The sequence below is a fragment of the Octopus sinensis genome, linkage group LG3, assembly GCF_006345805.1.
Source record: "Octopus sinensis linkage group LG3, ASM634580v1, whole genome shotgun sequence".
NCBI classification, from domain to species: Eukaryota; Metazoa; Mollusca; class Cephalopoda; order Octopoda; family Octopodidae; genus Octopus; species Octopus sinensis.
Window position 1 is genome coordinate 51,351,329 of NC_042999.1, and position 18,842 is coordinate 51,370,170.

General features: G+C 38.5%; 1 protein-coding gene across 6 annotated transcripts in view; it reads right to left on the reverse strand.

Moving 5' to 3' along the window:
• Positions 1-3,279: 3,279 nt before the first annotated feature.
• Positions 3,280-18,842, reverse strand: part of LOC115209211 (islet cell autoantigen 1) — a 64,677-nt gene continuing 49,114 nt past the window's right edge. For 3 of the 6 annotated variants that reach the window (XM_036500977.1, XM_036500974.1, XM_036500973.1), the window contains 8 exons: positions 17,759-17,859; positions 14,029-14,106; positions 7,058-7,158; positions 6,592-6,699; positions 5,220-5,348; positions 4,262-4,528; positions 3,991-4,154; positions 3,280-3,863 (listed from right to left, as the gene is read on the reverse strand). In XM_036500977.1, the coding sequence (XP_036356870.1) occupies positions 3,756-3,863; positions 3,991-4,154; positions 4,262-4,528; positions 5,220-5,348; positions 6,592-6,699; positions 7,058-7,158; positions 14,029-14,106; positions 17,759-17,859 (1,056 nt within the window). In that variant the 3' untranslated portion in view covers positions 3,280-3,755. The remainder of the gene's footprint in view (positions 3,864-3,990; positions 4,155-4,261; positions 4,529-5,219; positions 5,349-6,591; positions 6,700-7,057; positions 7,159-14,028; positions 14,107-17,758; positions 17,860-18,842) is intronic. The other 3 variants (XM_036500975.1, XM_036500976.1, XM_036500978.1) reach the window with 3 other exon arrangements.

Sequence of the window (18,842 nt, forward strand, 5' to 3'; positions counted from 1 at the left end):
TGTATTTTGTTAATTATATGAACTGATTGCCTGTTATTGACTTTACAGTGTCTATGGTAAGAGAGGGAGTTTTATTTTTCTGTTACAGAGGAAACTAATTAGTGAAGTTAGCTAAAAGAGGACGACTGTAACAGTTTATCATTTCTTCTATATCCCTCTCTACCATATAAGTGTGTCTGTTGGCTCTTTGTCTTGACATTGAGCAATCATTATTATTATTATTATTATTATACAAGTTTTGTTCAGTCTTCTGAAAAAACATTCCAGACCAATGAAAATTTTTCTTGCTGACAGAGCATCTGAACCTTATCTGACTGATGCAAGCATAAAGTCAGCATCATCATTCATCGTTTAGTGTCCATTTCCCATACGTAGCATAGGTTAAATGATTTGACTGGGGCTGGTCAGCTGGAGAACTGCACCAGGGTCCAGTCTGTTTAGACTTGGGTTCTACAGTCTGATGCCCTTTCCGACGCCAACCACTTCAGTGTACTCGGTGCCTTTTACGTATCACTGGCCACAACTGATTTCACTTAGCTTGATCAGTCTTCTCGAGCACAGCAAATTGCAAAAGGTCTCGGTCACTTGTCATCGCCTCCATGAGGCTCAACATCTAATCATACTTCCACCATCTTGTCCTACATCATCATCTTCAACATGTTCCAATCGTCTCGGCCACACTATTGTCTGCCTCAATTACACCACCATCAGTGTAGAACAGAGAGTTTGTTTTTTGTCTTTAATTGAACGGGTATGGCAGCATCAGTGACCATTTCTGGCAGAATCCTAAAAGAATAATTCAATACTCACTCTTCCATGCTTGCAATGGGGCCAGACGGAATTTGTTCAGTTGGATGTCCTTTTTTCTTCTGGCCAGATGGGTTTTTCAAAAAACACAGGAAATCAACACCCTTGTTTGTATGATAACTCATTTACAACCATTACACGATCTCTCTCTCTCTCTTGCCATCATCATCATTTAATGTCCATTTTCCATGCTAGCATGGGTTGGACAGCTTGACAAACTGGCTGCACCAGGTTCCATAGTCTGTTTTGGCTTGGTATACAGCTGGATGCCCTTCCTAACACCACCCACTCCACAAACTGTACTGGGTGCTTTTTAAGTGGCACCTTGGTTTTAGGACCCCACTTCTGTTGTGGTTGGGTCTTGTGTACAGCATTTTACCATAATACCTCGGTTCTGTCATCAATGTTCGCTGCTTTGAGATCAGCCTTCAATACTTCATCCCATTTCTTCCTGGGTTTCCCCTCTTCCGTGTGTGTGGAAGCAAAACCTGGAACCTTTTACTAGGACCTTAAAGTTAACTTCACAAAAAACAGTGTTGCTGGAATACACCCTCTTGCTGCTCTTTCCTGGACAGCAGCAAACCTGTTTCTGTCCTCATTCTTCTTCTCACACACAGTCTCTCTCTGACCAGGTAATCATGTACCTCCTCTACAAAACACCTGTTTCTGTCTCACTCAAACTTTTTATCATGTGACACAAAACCACCTCCTCTATTGTCCCCTCTCCTCAACAAATCTTTGTCTTGCAAGTTATTTGGTGACACATAAAAAAGCATCAAGTCCATACAGGTTAGCAAGGGCATCCAGTCATAAAAACTGTGCCAAACACACACAATTTACCATATATCTTGGCCCTGTCATCAATGTTCAGTGCTTTGAGATCAGTTTGAAAGTTGGACATTCAATAACAATGGGGTGTGTGTGTACACACACGATTGGTTCTCGTGCCAGTAGTACATAAAAAGCACCAGCCAAACGTGATGTGTTTCTATGTGTGTGTATATCTGTCTGCCTGCCTGCCTTTGTGTGTGTATATCTGTCTGCCTTTGTGTGTGTGTGTTATATCTGTGTATCTTTCTTTGTGTGTATTAGTCTGCCTCTCTGTGTGTGTGTGTCTGTTTGCCCCTCTGTGTGTGTCTGTTTTGTCTCGGTGTGTGTGTTATGTGTCTCTCTATGTGTCTGCCATGTCTGTGTGTGTGTTTGTAAGCCAAGTTTTCAAGTTTCATTTAATAAAAATTGTCACACTTTATATTATTACATGGATAGATATATCCGTCCGGGTTGCGGATCTGTGGAATAAGCTGCTGGACGAGATAGTGAAGATGCCGACGACCGCTTGGTTCAAAGTCTCCCTTGACCACAAATGGCCTGAACTCTTTGCATGAACACCACCCTGTACATAACTCCATGTCCCCCTACATGGCCTTGCTTTTTGCTTTTTGAGCCAAAAAATTAACTTATCTCCATGTAGTATCTTGGAAGGGTCGTTATGCCAATAACAAACACATGCATTAGTTCTATTTCACTTCAGTCAGTCAGTTGTGTTTGTGACATCTACAACATGCTTATTGGTATAATGACCCTCTTGAGACAACAAAAACTGTTTCAACACATCAATTCACATCAAGAATCTGGCCAAGCAAATACGTTACAGACATTTACAGTTTCAGGTTTTATTCATTATTTCTTAATTCTTAACACTTTCCTAAAATATAAAAAAAAATCTAGCATAAATATCTTTGGTTAGCAAAGTTAGCGCAATGCTGATATAGATGTGTGCATAAATATACTGACTGGCATCGAGCTAACTTTGATTACCAAACATGACTGTATTCGATTTTCTTTATTTAGGAATATGTTAAGAAATTTAAATAATGAATAAAAGGTTAAACTGATGGAAGCTGTCATGTATATACTGTATAAATCTACTTTTGACATACGTCTAATGTATTAAGTGTATATTTACAGTAATGTCAGGTGTGACACTTTTTATGATACAAAACTCGTAATCCTTTTGAAAAGCTCTCTAACAATTGTAGAGTGAAAAGGCGAAGCCAGCCACGGTTTAATGTTACACTCTTCTTGCTGTGAACGATTTTGAAGTAAACCCTTCTATAGGGGAAAATCCTTAAAATGTCAGTAAGATGGCATAGACTTAAGATAACTGGAGCAGCATTTTGGATTTAGAGAATGTATCTCTGAGAAGGAAATTAAGGCTTCCAAGAAAGGGGTAGAAAAACCAACAGAATAAGAAAACATGAGAACTTAAGCAACAAAATGAACTGTTGAAGTGTAAACAGGAAAAAAAAAAAAATGAATAATCTGCATAAACAAGTAGTTATAATAACCTTCATATATATATAATCAAGTAATTATAATAATAATAATTAACTGATTCTCCACTCAATCAACAGGTTTGACAGTAATAGAAAAACTTGGTTCCTGTGTCTATACAAAAATCTGTCTGAGCAATCTAGTAGAACCACTCGCGCCGCGTTTATTCCTGAAATGCCATCGTCGTGACAGGAAATACTTGTCGCACATCACTAAACAGATGCAAATGGATGTCACTCTGAGAGTTGAAAACAGACTTTTATAAAAACAAAAACTTTGAATGAACAAACATAATTTAGGATATTGAAGACTTAATAATATTAAAATAAAAACAGTTCAGATCTCTAAGTTTTATACATAATCCATGCTCCAACATTTGTGTAGTTTTGTGGGGAATTAGTTGTAAATATATTAATAATAATAATATAATAACAGTTGCACATTCAGCCACACATCTTGGCAAATAAAAGCAACATCGACAGAAATGGCATTAGAGACATTGCTGAATGGAATTTCTTCAAATAAAGTAGTTTGGTTTTCTTTTTTGTGAGTAAAAAGGATTGAATAAAATCAAATGAGGAAATCTTATTTAAATATTGAAGTTTTGAACAGATTCACGCATCTGCCAATTCGTCTCCTTTCTTTCCAATAGCATCAGGGTTTGCCAAGGGGTCGAGATCAGCAAACAAACTGAACCAGGCAGACATATCTGGTTTTTTGTCCTGAAAAGATTAAAAGAAAGAAAAAAAATAAATAAATAAATAAAAGGGTTTCATTTATTTCAAGATTTGAGCTGAAGGAAAGAAATGGTTTCTGATAGAACTTTAAAAAAAAAAAAAGACAACCTACCATTTTAGGTTTGGTTTTATTTTGTTTAGGCTGAGAATTTGACTGTGCTTGTTGCAGGACTGAAGACGACTGGGTGGAAGACGGTGCCTGATTGGTACTGAGTAGACAACTGTTGATTTCTTCAGAGCTGAGTCTACTCAACTCTTGACTGATTTTGGCATCAGCTAGAATCAAAGTAAAACAAAATAAAAACAATGTAAGAGAAGTCATCAAAATTGTGGTAAAAATGAAGAGGAGGAAGAAAGAAGACATGTTGAAGTTTTTTTTTTACCTTCTGTGAGAGTCAGTTTGTCAATATCTGAAGATCTATCAAGGAGGCTTGATGGCATAAAGCCAGCAACATTGTTGGGTTGGTCACTTTCCACAGGTGTAAAACTTAACGATGACGATAATGAATTGGGACCAAATACAGCTTGCCACTCTCGACTAAATTCATCCTCTTCAGTGGCGGGAGCGTTGAGGATTTCATTTAACAGGGAAATATCATCTTTATCAGCCTCATTGTCATCTAAGTTATCAGTAAGTGGATCTTTCTTCCCTGCAAACCAACAGAACAAGAATTGTGAAGATAATTTCCAGCTCTACAAACATTCTTACAATATTACAAGAATATAAGTAAATATACATAATATATACACACAGTTTTATAATCTCTATCAACATATACACTCTTATATAGTCGTCTACAGTAAATATAAGGGCACCATTCGAGCGAGGTCGTTGCCAGTACCTATTCCTTTATTACCCACAAGGGGCTAAACATAGAGGGGACAAACAAGGACAGACATAGGTATTAAGTCGATTACATCGACCCCAGTGCGTAACTGGTACTTAATTTATCGACCCCGAAAGGATGAAAGGTAAAGTCGACCTCGGCGGAATTTGAACTCACAACATAACAGCAGACGAAATACCGCTAAGCATTTCGCCCAACATGCTAACGTTTCTGCCAGCTCTCCGTTGCCAGTACCGCCTGACTGGCCCCCGTGCCGGTGGCATGTAAAAAGCACCCACAACACTCTCGGAGTGGTTGGCGTTAGGAAGGGCATCCAGCTGTAGAAACTCTGCCAAATCAAGATTGGAGCCTGGTGCTGCCATCTGGTTCGCCAGCCCTCAGTCAAAATCGTCCAACCCATGCTAGCATGGAAAGCAGGCGTTAAACGATGATGATGATGATATACACACTATAATCTAATCAGTCATCCGATCTACAAACAACAAAAACAAACCTGATTTTTCTAGTTTTTGAGCGTTGATTTTTTCAAGTTCCTGTGATGTTAAATCTTCAATATTCTTCGTTTCATCATCCTCAAAGTCAATAAACGGATTTTCAAGGTTAGCTTTGTGACTTTCCTTCTCTGAAAACAAAGACACCAACTGTCAGTCAAAGTATTTTATCAGTTTCCTGCTACATCAACAAAATCATTCATTATCAAACGTCCAGACTAGCATGTTGTATCAGTATATTTCACTGTGATACCAACACTAGTGCGGGTAGCCTTGCATCCCGAAAGACTAACAAAGAGTCCTCTTTACCTTATGCTGTGTCTCCGTTCACTCAAAGCAAGGATTAGCTGAGGAATTTCACAAAAAAATTATATAAAAATATTAAAAGTCAAATATGAATGATACAGAGAAGGGAATATTCAATGTAAAGATTAAAAATTATGTGGCTTGTCACTCATTCAGTTTACACTGTCGTAAAATATGTTCGATGGTGAGGTTAATTCATTGTTATGACGTCGTGTTCTTAGAATTACGTTCCAAGGGAGATAACCAATTTACAAATGTGGCGATCAGATATGAGCGCAGTATGTTACACTCTAGGATCAATGACACTAAGATTATTTAGCTTTTAAATCATTCAGATAAATCCATGTAAGCAAACTGGCCAACCTGTTAACTCTCTCAGCTTTGTGACATTTTGTTAACCACAAATAATTCAACATTGTTTGCTACCATGTTTTTTTTTAATATCACAGAGTACATGTATATAATAAACTAGCAGTATCGCCCGGCGTTGCTCGGATTTGTAAGGGAAATAACTATATAAGCCTTTTTAGAGAGTTACTTCCCTTATAGATGCCAATTCGGGCTTTCTTAGCCATTTCTGTTTTGGTGTCTTCAAGCCATGAAGTCGTTGTTCTAAAAGAACGCTGGTCTCCTTGACAACGCATTACGACGTTGATTTCCTTAAACTCCCTTCCCCACAGCTTCACGGGGGAGGAGCAAACACAGGTGCAGGTGTTTGAGCGTGGACGCCAACTCCACCGCCATCGACACACGAAAAATTATGCATTAAAATGGAATAAAAAATGATGTTAAATTATTTTTTAAATCGTAGACTCATCGTAGACGCGCGCTAATAGCCAGACGGGCTCGATATGAATCACGACTATAAGATACCCGAATTTGGTTAAACTGCACCGCAAAATGTGGGAGTAGTTAGGAATCTAAATCGAAGGGGACAGACACTCACACAACTACAGTTTTATATATATAGATATGGTGGTGGAGGTAGGTAAGTGCTGAATTTAAAGGTTGATATGAGGAGCATTTCTGGTGCAACAGGCCAATGTCGGTGCTGTGTACTGAACAAACCTTGAGCATCACAGAACATAGCATTACGTCGATAGACAGGGTTTGTCCTGTTTTTCCTCAAATGTGGCACTTTGTACTGATTGCTTCTTCGTGGTAAAATACACACATCTAAAAACACAATATAATGGAATATTTTCTTCAGTTTTATACACACACAAAACATCACAGAGACTATATGTTCTAGGCAACAAGATAACGTCCAGCTGGAATGTTGTATATTCAAGGTGATTCATCATCAAGCAAACGGTAACAAGCATTTCTATCTTCCCTTCACATCTCTACACGGATAGAAATCCATTCATTTCTCACCAAATTTATTATTAGCTTAGATTAAACATCCGGATTCGACTCCCAATTAAAAGATAGAAGTGGATACACAAGACAACCTCTAACATCTTTATACACAGCCTACAACATCAGAAACTCTCTCTCTCTCTCTTTGCTTAGATACTTTAAACATTCTTACCTGTGTCAGATTTATCATATTCATAGAGATTTTGCAAGCTACTGTTCTTTTCAGTTTCTCTCTTATTCTGGCCATCATCATCATCATCTAGAGATAAAAGTCTGGGAGGAGAAAGAATTAAAAAAAAATCTGGTTTTAGATTTCTGAAGAAACTGGGAAATAATCGACCGACAATTTCATTCTGTAAAGAATGATTAGCACACCATTTATTTGAAGTGATCAGAACAGAGTATGTGCACATGTTGGTAGTCAGTGAACGAGACCAAGAAATGGCTAAAAGGAAGATAAATTAATGGAAAAGAATGCATCTAGTGTTGAGAGCATACATTTTAGAGAAGTCAGTTAAATGGTTCCATTCTTAATAGGAAAGGCAGCGAGTAATTAAGATGAATCTAAATGAAGGAGGAGGAGACTTAAATAGAAGCACCATTATTTAAATTGTTTTTTTTTTTCATTTTCTGACTTTGAAAAAAATAGTATTACATCTTATAATGTATTTCATATGGATGGTCAGAGAGGAGGGGGGGAGCACTGTCACCATGCATTGAAGGTGCCTGTCAGAAATGTTACAGTATCTGGTATTCTACGTAGACTGGAGTTTACCTGCGAAAATAGTATTTTTCAAATACTATTGTCATCATTTTACACCTGCTTTCCATGCAAGCATGGGTCCCAATCATATCTGACCCGTATGTTCTATGTTTAAACCAGCCAGATCAGGCCTCTCCCACATACCCTACAATATCACCTTAAAAGTAAACAGTTACATCACTGAAATCTCAAAGCAACAAGGTAATCATCATCATCATCGTTTAACATCCGCTTTCCATGCTGGCATGGGTTGGACGATTTGACTGAGGACTGACGAACCAGATGGTTTCACCAGGCTCCAATCTGATCTGGCAGAGCTTCTACAGCTGGATGCCCTTCCTAATGCCAAACACTCTGATAGTGTAGAGGGTGCTTTTATGTGCCACTGTCACGAGGACCAGTCAGGTGGCAACGGCTACGCTCAAATGGTGTTCTTTACGTGCCACCTGTACAGGAGCCAGTCCAGCGGCACTGGCAACGACCTTGCTCAAATGTTTTATTCATGTGCCAGTAAGGCGACACGTAACATATGATTTAATTCAAAGCAATATGAATGAATAAACATTACATTTGACAGAATAATCTGAATGCGAAATGGTTATAAACACTAAGTTCTTCTTATACAGAGTTAATGGCCTCCTCTAGGTAAGTAGGAGGGTCACTTACACCAACCACTTTACGCCAGTAACTGTGATGGTTTCATATCATGTCACCTACACACAAGACAGTCCTCTCAATCCACACTGTCTCTGCTCGTTCACCAACCACTGATGTGTGTGTGTGTATGTACAGTTGTAAAATAAAAAGTTGATCCATTATTTAGTAGAAAGCCACCATTTAGTCCCCAGTAATATATTGCTTAGTAACAACACTGTTAAATCTTACAAAAACAGAATCATGAAGACAAATAAAACTATTTTACTGTGTTTAATTATTTGTTACAAAATAGTTTTCAACAGAAAATCTTCAATTAGAATAAAATTTGGTCTCAAGTTGTAATTATTTAGTCAAATTACAGGCTAAAAGCAAAAAATTGAGTAAATGCAAGTAATACACACAAACACACACACGTGTGTGTAGCATTAATTAAACTAATAATTAGTATGGGATATATTATTGTTAGTAACATGTCAGTTGATTATCAAACATATTGCATGAGGCGGGGTTAAGAAAATTTAAACTTTTACAAGATCCATAGCAAATTTCTTGTTAATTATTTCACAGTAAATACATCACTTGCTAATTACAACAATATAATAACCTTGTAAATGAATTACAGCATCAATCAGTAAATTTATTGTTTATTTATCCACAAAATAAATACACCTAAAAAAATATTTAAAGTTCATATTCACAGAATAAATTCATTAGATTCCATTAATAATAAATTCAAAGAAAAAAATGCCATCCTAAAGGTTTGGAATTTTTAGAAATCTTAAAGAAAAAAAATGAACTATCAACAAACAAAGTACTAAGCCAGCAGGTTTATAATAATTGGTGCAGAAATTCCACATAAAAAGAAATAGAAGAAAGACATAACATCACAGAATATTAACATGGTAAAATAGAGGATTATTTTAGAGGTTTCTTTTAGAATTGGTCTTCTTAAAAGGGTTTTTTCTTGTTCCAATATAAAACATTCTTAAATTTGATAGCATTTTGTCTATGATATTACTTTTCATTAATAATGAAAACATGATGAATTTACTCTGTAAATGAAATACTTTAACCCTTCAGCATACAAACTGGACATATCCAGGCCAAATATTCCATCTGCTTTATGCCGAAACTGGCCTTTCACGCTTACTCTACAATGTCATTCTTAAACCATCACATCATCAAAATGTAGAAGCTACAAGACAATGCATGGTTTAATTCAAAATGATGTGAATGGATAAGTTTTATGTTTGGCAGGTTAATCTGAATGCTAAAGGGTTAATGTTTAATTTTGGATTTACTGGCTGAGCAAAGAACAACATAAACAATGAATCTATCAATGATATATGTGGCATGAAAATAAATAATTATCATCTCTCTTAATGATTATTACATTCTGATGTATTTGCTGTGATGTCATTTATAGTCCAACCTTTCACAACAAAGCAGTGTTAGGGTTAGCATTTTAAAATTGAGTACTTAGTGTCAATTAATGTAAATGAATGTGGAAACGTTAGTAAGAAGACTGTTATTAGAGGAGGTTGAGCAAAAAAAGAAAAAAGGCAGAAAATGAAATGTAAGGGTTAAGTTTCAAGTGAAGCATAATCTATGAAATATTAATAATCTTATCCATTACAGATCTTCACATTGTTGTCTAAACGACTGTTTCTAATTTAGGCACAAGGCTAGCAATTTGGAAGAGATGAGATTCATCAATTATATATCAACATCAGTACTTAACTAAAGTTTTATTTTATTGACCCAGGCAGGAATTGAACTCACAGATATTAAGAGCCAACAGAAATGTTGCTGCAATGTGTTTTCTCCTATTGTTCTCAGGTTTGTATCGATTGACACCCGTTTTTAAATGCGTAATTAGCAACAATAATTGATGTTAGAAAAAGAACTGCCAGAGACTGATCAGTTACTCTGCTGTTATTCGCGAGAAATACTGCAACCATAAGAAACACGTTCAGGTTGGATCCAATTATTCAGAACATTGGACAAAATGAAAGACAGTAGAAGACCAATGGAAATAATAGCCTAAAAAATATACAAAGCTCCATGTTGGTCATTTGCTATAAAATGATGATGATGGCCCCTATTTTATTGATTATCCTTAAATCCTTAAAAATGTTTTAGCCCGAAGGCCGCGGCCATGCTGGGGCACCACCGTTAATAATAACTAAGATTATTATTAATCTTACTGACGACAATGGACCCCCTAACTTACTAATGGTGACCCTAGCTTCTTCCAGTTGCCAACTATGGCACAATTCTGGTAAACTAAGGAAGGTTAAATGAAAATCCACATTTTTTGTTCTTCCGATAACATCAGAACTAAAAAAAAAATACAAAAAAAAAAAACCAAATCTAATTCATTCTAAAGCCAAACTCTGAGTAATGCAGTAAACGATTGCCATCATGCATATTAATGTCAGACTGCAGACAGACATCTTGTTGGTTACCTGGTTGCCTCAATGGTACTTTAAACAGCCAGGACCTAACTTAGCCTATGTCGCTGTACCTGAAATATGAAATAGCAGTCAAAAGACAAATGTTAATTGTAATAAACACATAAGATGGTCCTGTCTTTGTAACATTACCATTAGCTGTAACATAAAGTAACATTAGTATATAGACATGATATAAAATAACATTACCATTTGATGACATAACAACTCCCATTATAAAAATACCAAAACCAAAAAGAAAGCCAATAAAAAGTTCCAGAAATTTCAAGCAATAACTGGAACGAGCCGAGAGGGGACATAATCTGAACTAAGTAAAGCAAATTCTCAAAGAATCTGATAAAATTGCAAGGAAAAATTCTTTTCTACTCTAGGCACAATGCCTGAAATTTTGGGGCCAGTCGATTAGATCGACCCCAGTACGCAACTTGTACTTAATTTATCAACCCCAAAAAAGGATGAAAAGCAAAGTCAACTTGGCGGAATTTGAACTCAGACCGTAAAGACAGATGAAATACCACTAAGCATTTCGCATGTTGATGTTTCTGCCAGCTCACCCACCTTGCAAGGAAAAATTGAAATAAGAGATGTCCTCCAAGAACAAAAATACTGGTTTCAAATTTTGGCACAAGGCTAGCAATTTCGAGGGATGGGGGCAGTCAATTATATCAACCCCAGTACATAACCAGTACTTTATTTTATTGATCCTTAAAGGATGAAAGGCAAAGTCAACCTTGATGAAATTCAAACTCTGAACATAAAAGCAAACGAAATGTGAGGCATTTTGTCAAACATGCTAACGATTCTGCTGTTTTGGACTTAACAGAAATGTTGATACTACTTTATAGCATCCAGTATTTAAAGAGGAAGCAACAGGAGTTTTGTTAGTGGCTTTTAAAGAGAATCTTAAGAATGATAAAAAGAATAAAAGAAAGGTTTCTGTTATAAAGGGTTTAATAATTATGTTAGATTTCAGAGAGAGAGAGAGACAGACAGACGGAAATATCAATAAAGTTACAAATATTTAATATAAGTTATAAACAACAGTGATCATCAGGCGCAGGAGTGGCTGTGCGGTAAGTAGCTTGCTAACCAACCACATGGTTCTGGGTTCAGTCCCACTGCGTGGCATCTTGGGCAAGTGTCTTCTGCTATAACCCCGGGCCGACCAATGCCTTGAGAGTGGATTTGGTAGACAGAAACTGAAAGAAGCCCATCGTATATATATATATATATGTGTATGTTTGTGTGTTGTGTTTGCCCCCCTCCCCCAACATCGCTTGACAACCCATCAAGCTGAACCTATTTTAATTATATGAAGGTCACATTGTTATCAAGGAATCCTAAGTTAACTCACCAAAGATATAATCTGAAATGTAACCTTCATATAATTAAGGTCCACATCGTTTAGCGTCCACTTTCCATGCTAGCATGGGTTGGACGGTTCAACTGGGGTCTGGGTAGCTAGCTGAGTACCCCTTGTTGAGTAATTATAACATCAGGGGATCTGGTAGCTAAGATACATATATAACCTTAATTTTACCAGCTCCACTCCCGCAATTTTGATACATACATACATACATACATATATATATATATATATATATATACACACACACATTTATGTGTGTGTGTGTCCCTGTCCATCCTTGTACCTGTGTTTGTCAGCCACCACTACTTGTGACAAATGGTTTTGGTGTGTTGAAATCCTTATAACTTAGCCATTCAGCAAAAGAGACCAATAGTATAAGTACCAGGTTTTGAAAAAAAAATGAGTACTGCATTCAATCTGTTCAACTAAGACCTTTCAAAGCAGATGCCCCAGCTTGGCAACAGTCTAATAATAGAACCAAGTAAAAGGAACAAAAAAAAAAGGTGAATTCAGTATATTAAAGGTGAGAAGTTAAAATGCAAAGAGGGGGGAGGGTGGGTGGCAAGAGATTATTGCGGGGATGAATGAAATGCGTGTGATAAAGGTTTCCAGTGAGGAAGACAGAGCTGGAGTGTCACACAATGCTACTTAAGATGTATAATGCTATTTGTTACGGATAAGCTTAGATATTAATTCATTTACTCTCTTTACTCTTTTACTTGTTTCAGTCATTTGACTGTGGCCATGCTAGAGCACCGCCTTTAATCGAGCAACTCGACCCCGGGACTTATTCTTTTGTAAGCCCAGTACTTATTCTATCGGTCTCTTTTGCCGAACCGCTAAGTTACGGGAACGCAAACACGCCAGCATCAGTTGTCAAGCAATGCTAGGGGGACAAACACAGACATACACACACACACATATATATATACATATATACGACAGGCTTCTGTTGCCGAATGACTCTCAGTAGGTGGGGGTGACATCCACACATCATTGAATTATAGTAATAAATGCTCGTACAACATGTTTCGAGTCTCTGTGATTAATAGCTAGTGATAGGCCGAAGAAAGATGACCAGTAATCGCATGAAACTGCAGGTTTAACATCAGTGTCCAAGAAGAATGCTGTAACAACAGCTAGGAGTTCCTCACTCCCAGTAATTTCATTGCACATTCTGAGGCCAACAAGGGTATTTCTGCATCCTCATACTCAGATGGATTGTCATCAAGTATGCTAGTGAGCCCATAGCCAGAACCCTGGCAGAGTTCTATCACTCCAAGTCAGAGTAGACCAGGGAACAATAGTGGCCAAGAGGTGGTTCCACATTCCTCAAAACCCTAGAACTCACAAATCAGAGCTCTGCAACTGGATGCAGTTTAGGAGATACATATATATATATATATATATATATATATATATATATATAAGCAAAGGAAGCAAATGGCAATCTTTATAGCCTACTTCATATGAATGTGCTATTAGAATACTGTACACTGCAGAATTCACCTTGAGAGATTCTCTCATATAAGCTAACAGTGCTAAGAGCACAGACAAATATTGCTCTATAATACACATACACATTTTAATTTAATATTTTGACCCTGAGCCCTATTTTATTTTAATCAATGAAATGATATAATCCATCACCGATTTTGTTACACAACTATAAACACATATTTGATATTGCAAAGATAGGGATGTCACTATTGAAAAATATGCAGAGGTTTCCAGTTTAAGGCCAAATAGCATCCAATTAGGAGAGAGAGAGAGAGAAAGCTGGTATAATGGAATGGTTTCTCCAGGTTTAAAAGATTTGTGGCAGTGGAGGAGGGGAAGCAGCAGAATTTGAGTAGGAAAAAAAAAGGAAAGAAAAATACCTGTTTGATTTGTTGTCCGACGGATCTTCCCAATCAGAAAGATCACCAAGAAGCTCATGCAGACTAGCTTCAATTGATCTTGAAAATATCCAAATAATAAAGTTGTATGATACTTGGAAACAGCATACACACATGGCTATTTAGATCTTATCAAAGGAAATACATTAATATATACTGAGTAAATTGTTCCCTGCTTGAGCAACTCTGTCTCAAATAAAGATTAAAGTTTCTGCAAAGAGTCATACACTTTAAATCATGATGTTACTACTACTACTAGTACTACAAGGAGGAGGAGGAGAGAGGGAAAAACCTAGCTTTTACATACACCAATCTTAAGAAGTCTGTTAGTGAATGTGACCTGGGTATTATTGTCAACAGTAATCTGCATTGAAAAAAACCACATCTCTAAGATTGTCAAGAAGGCTGAGGGTGTCTTAACATCACTCAGTACGACCTTTGTCAGCCACTCTCCACCTGTCTATTTAAAGTTGTATATGACTATGGTATGTCCTCAGAGTTTGCATCACCAGTAAGGGACTCTTATCTTGCTCAGCATATCAATCTCCTGGAAACTGTTCAGAAACATGCAACCAGACCAATACCCACCATCAGGCATCTATCATACTCTGAACGTCCTGCTTCCCTGGGCATGGGCACATTGAAGCTCAAACGTTTGGCAACTGACTTGGTAGACACCCACAAGATTATCCACCATCTTTCCAACAACAGCCTAGAACACTTTTTTTGAATTCCATATGAGAAACACTCATGGACATGCTTACAAAATCAAAGAACAACACAGCACCCATGACTTCAGAGACAGTTTTTCACACTCAAAATTACTGAAGCATGGAATAAAATACCCACATCAGTTGTTAGCTGTCAAGACACTACATCCTTCCAAACTTTCAGGCTTCCTGAAATTTGCCAACGGTACACCTCATGCACTCCACCCCACCCCACCCCACCGCTTTTGTTTTTAAGGCTTATTCACTGTTCACACTCTGTGCTTATTCTGTGTACTGTTTATGAAGTTTAGATTACTTACTTTTTCTGAGGAGTTGCAGTGCAACTGAGCACTGTACACAATATAAATATATATATATATATATATATATATATATAAGTTCAGCAAAATTTAGATTCAGATGAATATGGTACTTAAGTTAAAGACACCAGAATTTTGCATGGTATTATCCATATAAATCAAAGGGAGTGATTATAATCAAAATAAGCAACAAGGATATCCAAGGTAGAGTAGTACAATTGTCTCATGCTACTTCATTTTATTAAATACTGTAAATATTACATCAGTTTTAAAATGTCGAGCAATCTTCAGCCACATATAGAATTTTCCAATTAAATGGACAATGCACATTCTTATCCCTATTTCGTTTAATTGGGAAATTCTATATGTGGCTGAAGATTGCGCGACATTTTAAAACTGATGTAATACTTACAATGTTTAATAAAATGAAGTAGCATGAAACAATTGTACTACTCTACCTTGGATATCCTTGTTGCTTATTTTGATTATATCATCATCATCATCATTCATTTAGCATCCGTTTTCCATGCTAGCATGGGTTGGACGGTTCAACTGGGGTCTGGGGAGCCCGAAGGCTGCACCAGGCCAGTCAGATCTGGCAGTGTTTCTACAGCTGGATGCCCTTCCTAACGCCAACCACTCCGAGAGTGTAGTGGGTGATTTTATGTGCCACCGACACAGGTGCCAGACGAGGCTGGCGAACGGCCACGCTCGGATGGTGTTTTTTATGTGCCACCGACACAGGTGCCAGACGAGGCTGGCAGACGGCCACGCTCGGATGGTGTTTTTTATGTGCCACCGACACAGGTGCCAGATGAGGCTGGCGAACGGCCACGATCGGATGGTGTTTGTTACGTGCCCGCAGCACGGAGGCCAGTCGATGCGGTACTGGCTACGGCCACGTTCGGATGGTTTTCTTGTGTGCCACCGGCACTGGTACCACAAGATACAAATTCCATTGATGTTCATCTATTTTGATTTGATTTGATTTTTTGATTTTCACTTTTTTTTTTTTTGTACTTGTTTCAGTCATTTGACTGCGGCCATGCTGGAGCACCGCCTTTAGAGTGGTGAAAGAGTACAGCAGGGATCACCACCATCCCCTGCCGGAGCCTCGTGGAGCTTTTAGGTGTTTTCGCTCAATAAACACACACAACGCCCAGTCTGGGAATCGAAACTGCGATCCTCCGACCGCAAGTCCGCTGCCCTAACCACTGGGCCATTGCGCCTCCACTTGCCTCAACAGGTCTTCACAAGTGTCACAAGAAGGAAGGTATGCACAGGTGGACTGACTACGTCCCAGGTAGGGGCCACGGGTTATGGCCTGACTAGTCTTGCCGGGTCTTCGGATGGTGTTTTTATGTGCCACCGACACAGGTGCCAGATGAGGCTGGCGAAACGGCCACGATCGGATGGTGTTTGTTACTTGCCCACAGCACGGAGGCCAGTCGATGCGGTACTGGCTACCGCCACGTTTGGATAGTTTTCTTGTGTGCCACCGGCACTGGTACCACAAAGATACAAATTCCATTGATGTTCATCTATTTTGATTTGTTTTGATTTGATTTGATTTGATTTTCACTTGCCTCAACAGGTCTTCACAAGTGTCACAAGAAGGAAGGAAGGTATGCACAGGTGGACTGACTACGTCCCAGGTAGGGGCCACGGGTTATGGCCTGACTAGTCTTGCCAGGTCTTCGGATGGTGTTTTTATGTGCCACCGACACAGGTGCCAGATGAGGCTGGCGAACGGCCACGATCGGATGGTGTTTGTTATGTGCCCACAGCACGGAGGCCAGTCGATGCGGTACTGGCTACGGCCACGTTCGGATGGTTTTCTTGTGTGCCACCGTACTGGTATCACAAAGATACAAATTCCATTGATGTTCATCTATTTTGATTTGTTTTGATTTTCACTTGCCTCAACAGGTCTTCACAAGTGTCACAAGAAGGAAGGAAGGTAAGCACAGGTGGACTGACTACGTCCCAGGTAGGGGCCACGGGTTATGGCCTGACTAGTCTTGCCGGGTCTTCGGATGGTGTTTTTATGTGCCACCGACACAGGTGCCAGATGAGGCTGGCAAACGGCCACGATCGGATGGTGTTTGTTACTTGCCCACAGCACGGAGGCCAGTCGATGCGGTACTGGCTACCGCCACGTTTGGATGGTTTTCTTGTGTGCCACCGGCACTGGTACCACAAAGATACAAATTCCATTGATGTTCATCTATTTTGATTTGTTTTGATTTGATTTGATTTGATTTTTTTATATATATATATATACAGGGAGAGAGAGAGAGAAAGAGAGGAGGTTAGTGAGAATCTCTGCGACTAGTCCTTAGTTTCAATAGTCTATATTCAGAATCTTGAGCTAAATCAATACTTGAAGATGACACCAACTTCAAAGAAATGTGTTCAATACATTTGTAGAGAAAAGCTGGGGGAACAAAAACTGGATTTTTTAAAAAAATGGTCTGATTAAGACAGTTATTACTGTTGTTGTTTCCATTGTGTAGTGGTTGTGTAATTATTATAATTACACAACTGTCTTTCAATTACTGTAACAGATTGTCGATTCAATTAATCACCAACACAGAATATTAACAAGAAATACATAAACAAAATTTTTTTTTTTTAAGATGGAAATATAAAATAAGGAATTGTTCCAAGAACCCAACTTACTTCTGTGGTTGAGATTCTTCATTTGTATCAGTGTCTCGTTCAGGTTGTTCACAACTTTTTTTACTCTCTTTACTTAATTTTTTGGAAGTTTCTGTAAGTTCCTAAAATAAAACCAAGTTATCTCAATGAAATAGTAAAAAAAACAGTAACGAATTTATTTCTTAAATTCACGAAATATCATTTCATTCTTTCCTAATTAATATCTAACACTGTACAGTGGGAATAAATCTTAAAACAGATTAAAGGCAAAAAACAAGAATGAGCTTATTGTATACATTGCGCAAATACTCTATTATTATCATCATCATCATTTAATGTCCATTTCCCATGCTGGCATGGGTTGGACAATTTGACAGGAACTGGCAAGGCTGGAAGCCACACCAGACTCTACTGTCTACTTTGGCATGACTTCTACAGCTGGATGCCCTTCCTAATGCCAACCACTTTATTACAGTGTACTTGGTGCTTTTTATGTGGTACCAGCGCTGACAGGGTCATCAGGTGCCTTGCAAAACAGAAACCCCTCAGTACTGAGAGGAGTGTGGAGGTATAGAGGGGCAGAAATAGGTGTCTTGCTGCAGATACATGGATACCCCCAGTTGGAGAACAAAGACGAGCGAGTTAGAGAGTAAGATGAAAGAGTAATAGCAAGAGAGAGAGATGATGACAAAGATGTGTTGAGACAAGGTGAGAATAGATGAGGTGACATGGAAGAAGTTTTGACTGGATGAGGGGGCAGGACTGAGGTGACTAGCAAATTAATTCCTATTTCATCATCATCATCATTTAGCGTCCGCTTTCCATGCTAGCATGGGTTGGACGGTTCAACTGGGGTCTGGGAAGCCAGAAGGCTGCACCAGGCCCAGTCTGATCTGGCAATGTTTCTACAGCTGGATGCCCTTCCTAACGCCAACCACTCCGTGAGTGTAGTGGGTGCTTTTTACGTGCCAGACGAGGCTGGCAAACGGCCACGATCGGATGGTGCTTTTTATGTGCCGCTGGCATGGGGGCCAGGCGAGGCTGGCAACGGCCACGATCGGATGGTGCTTTTTACGCGCCACCAGCACGAAGCCAGTCGGGGCGG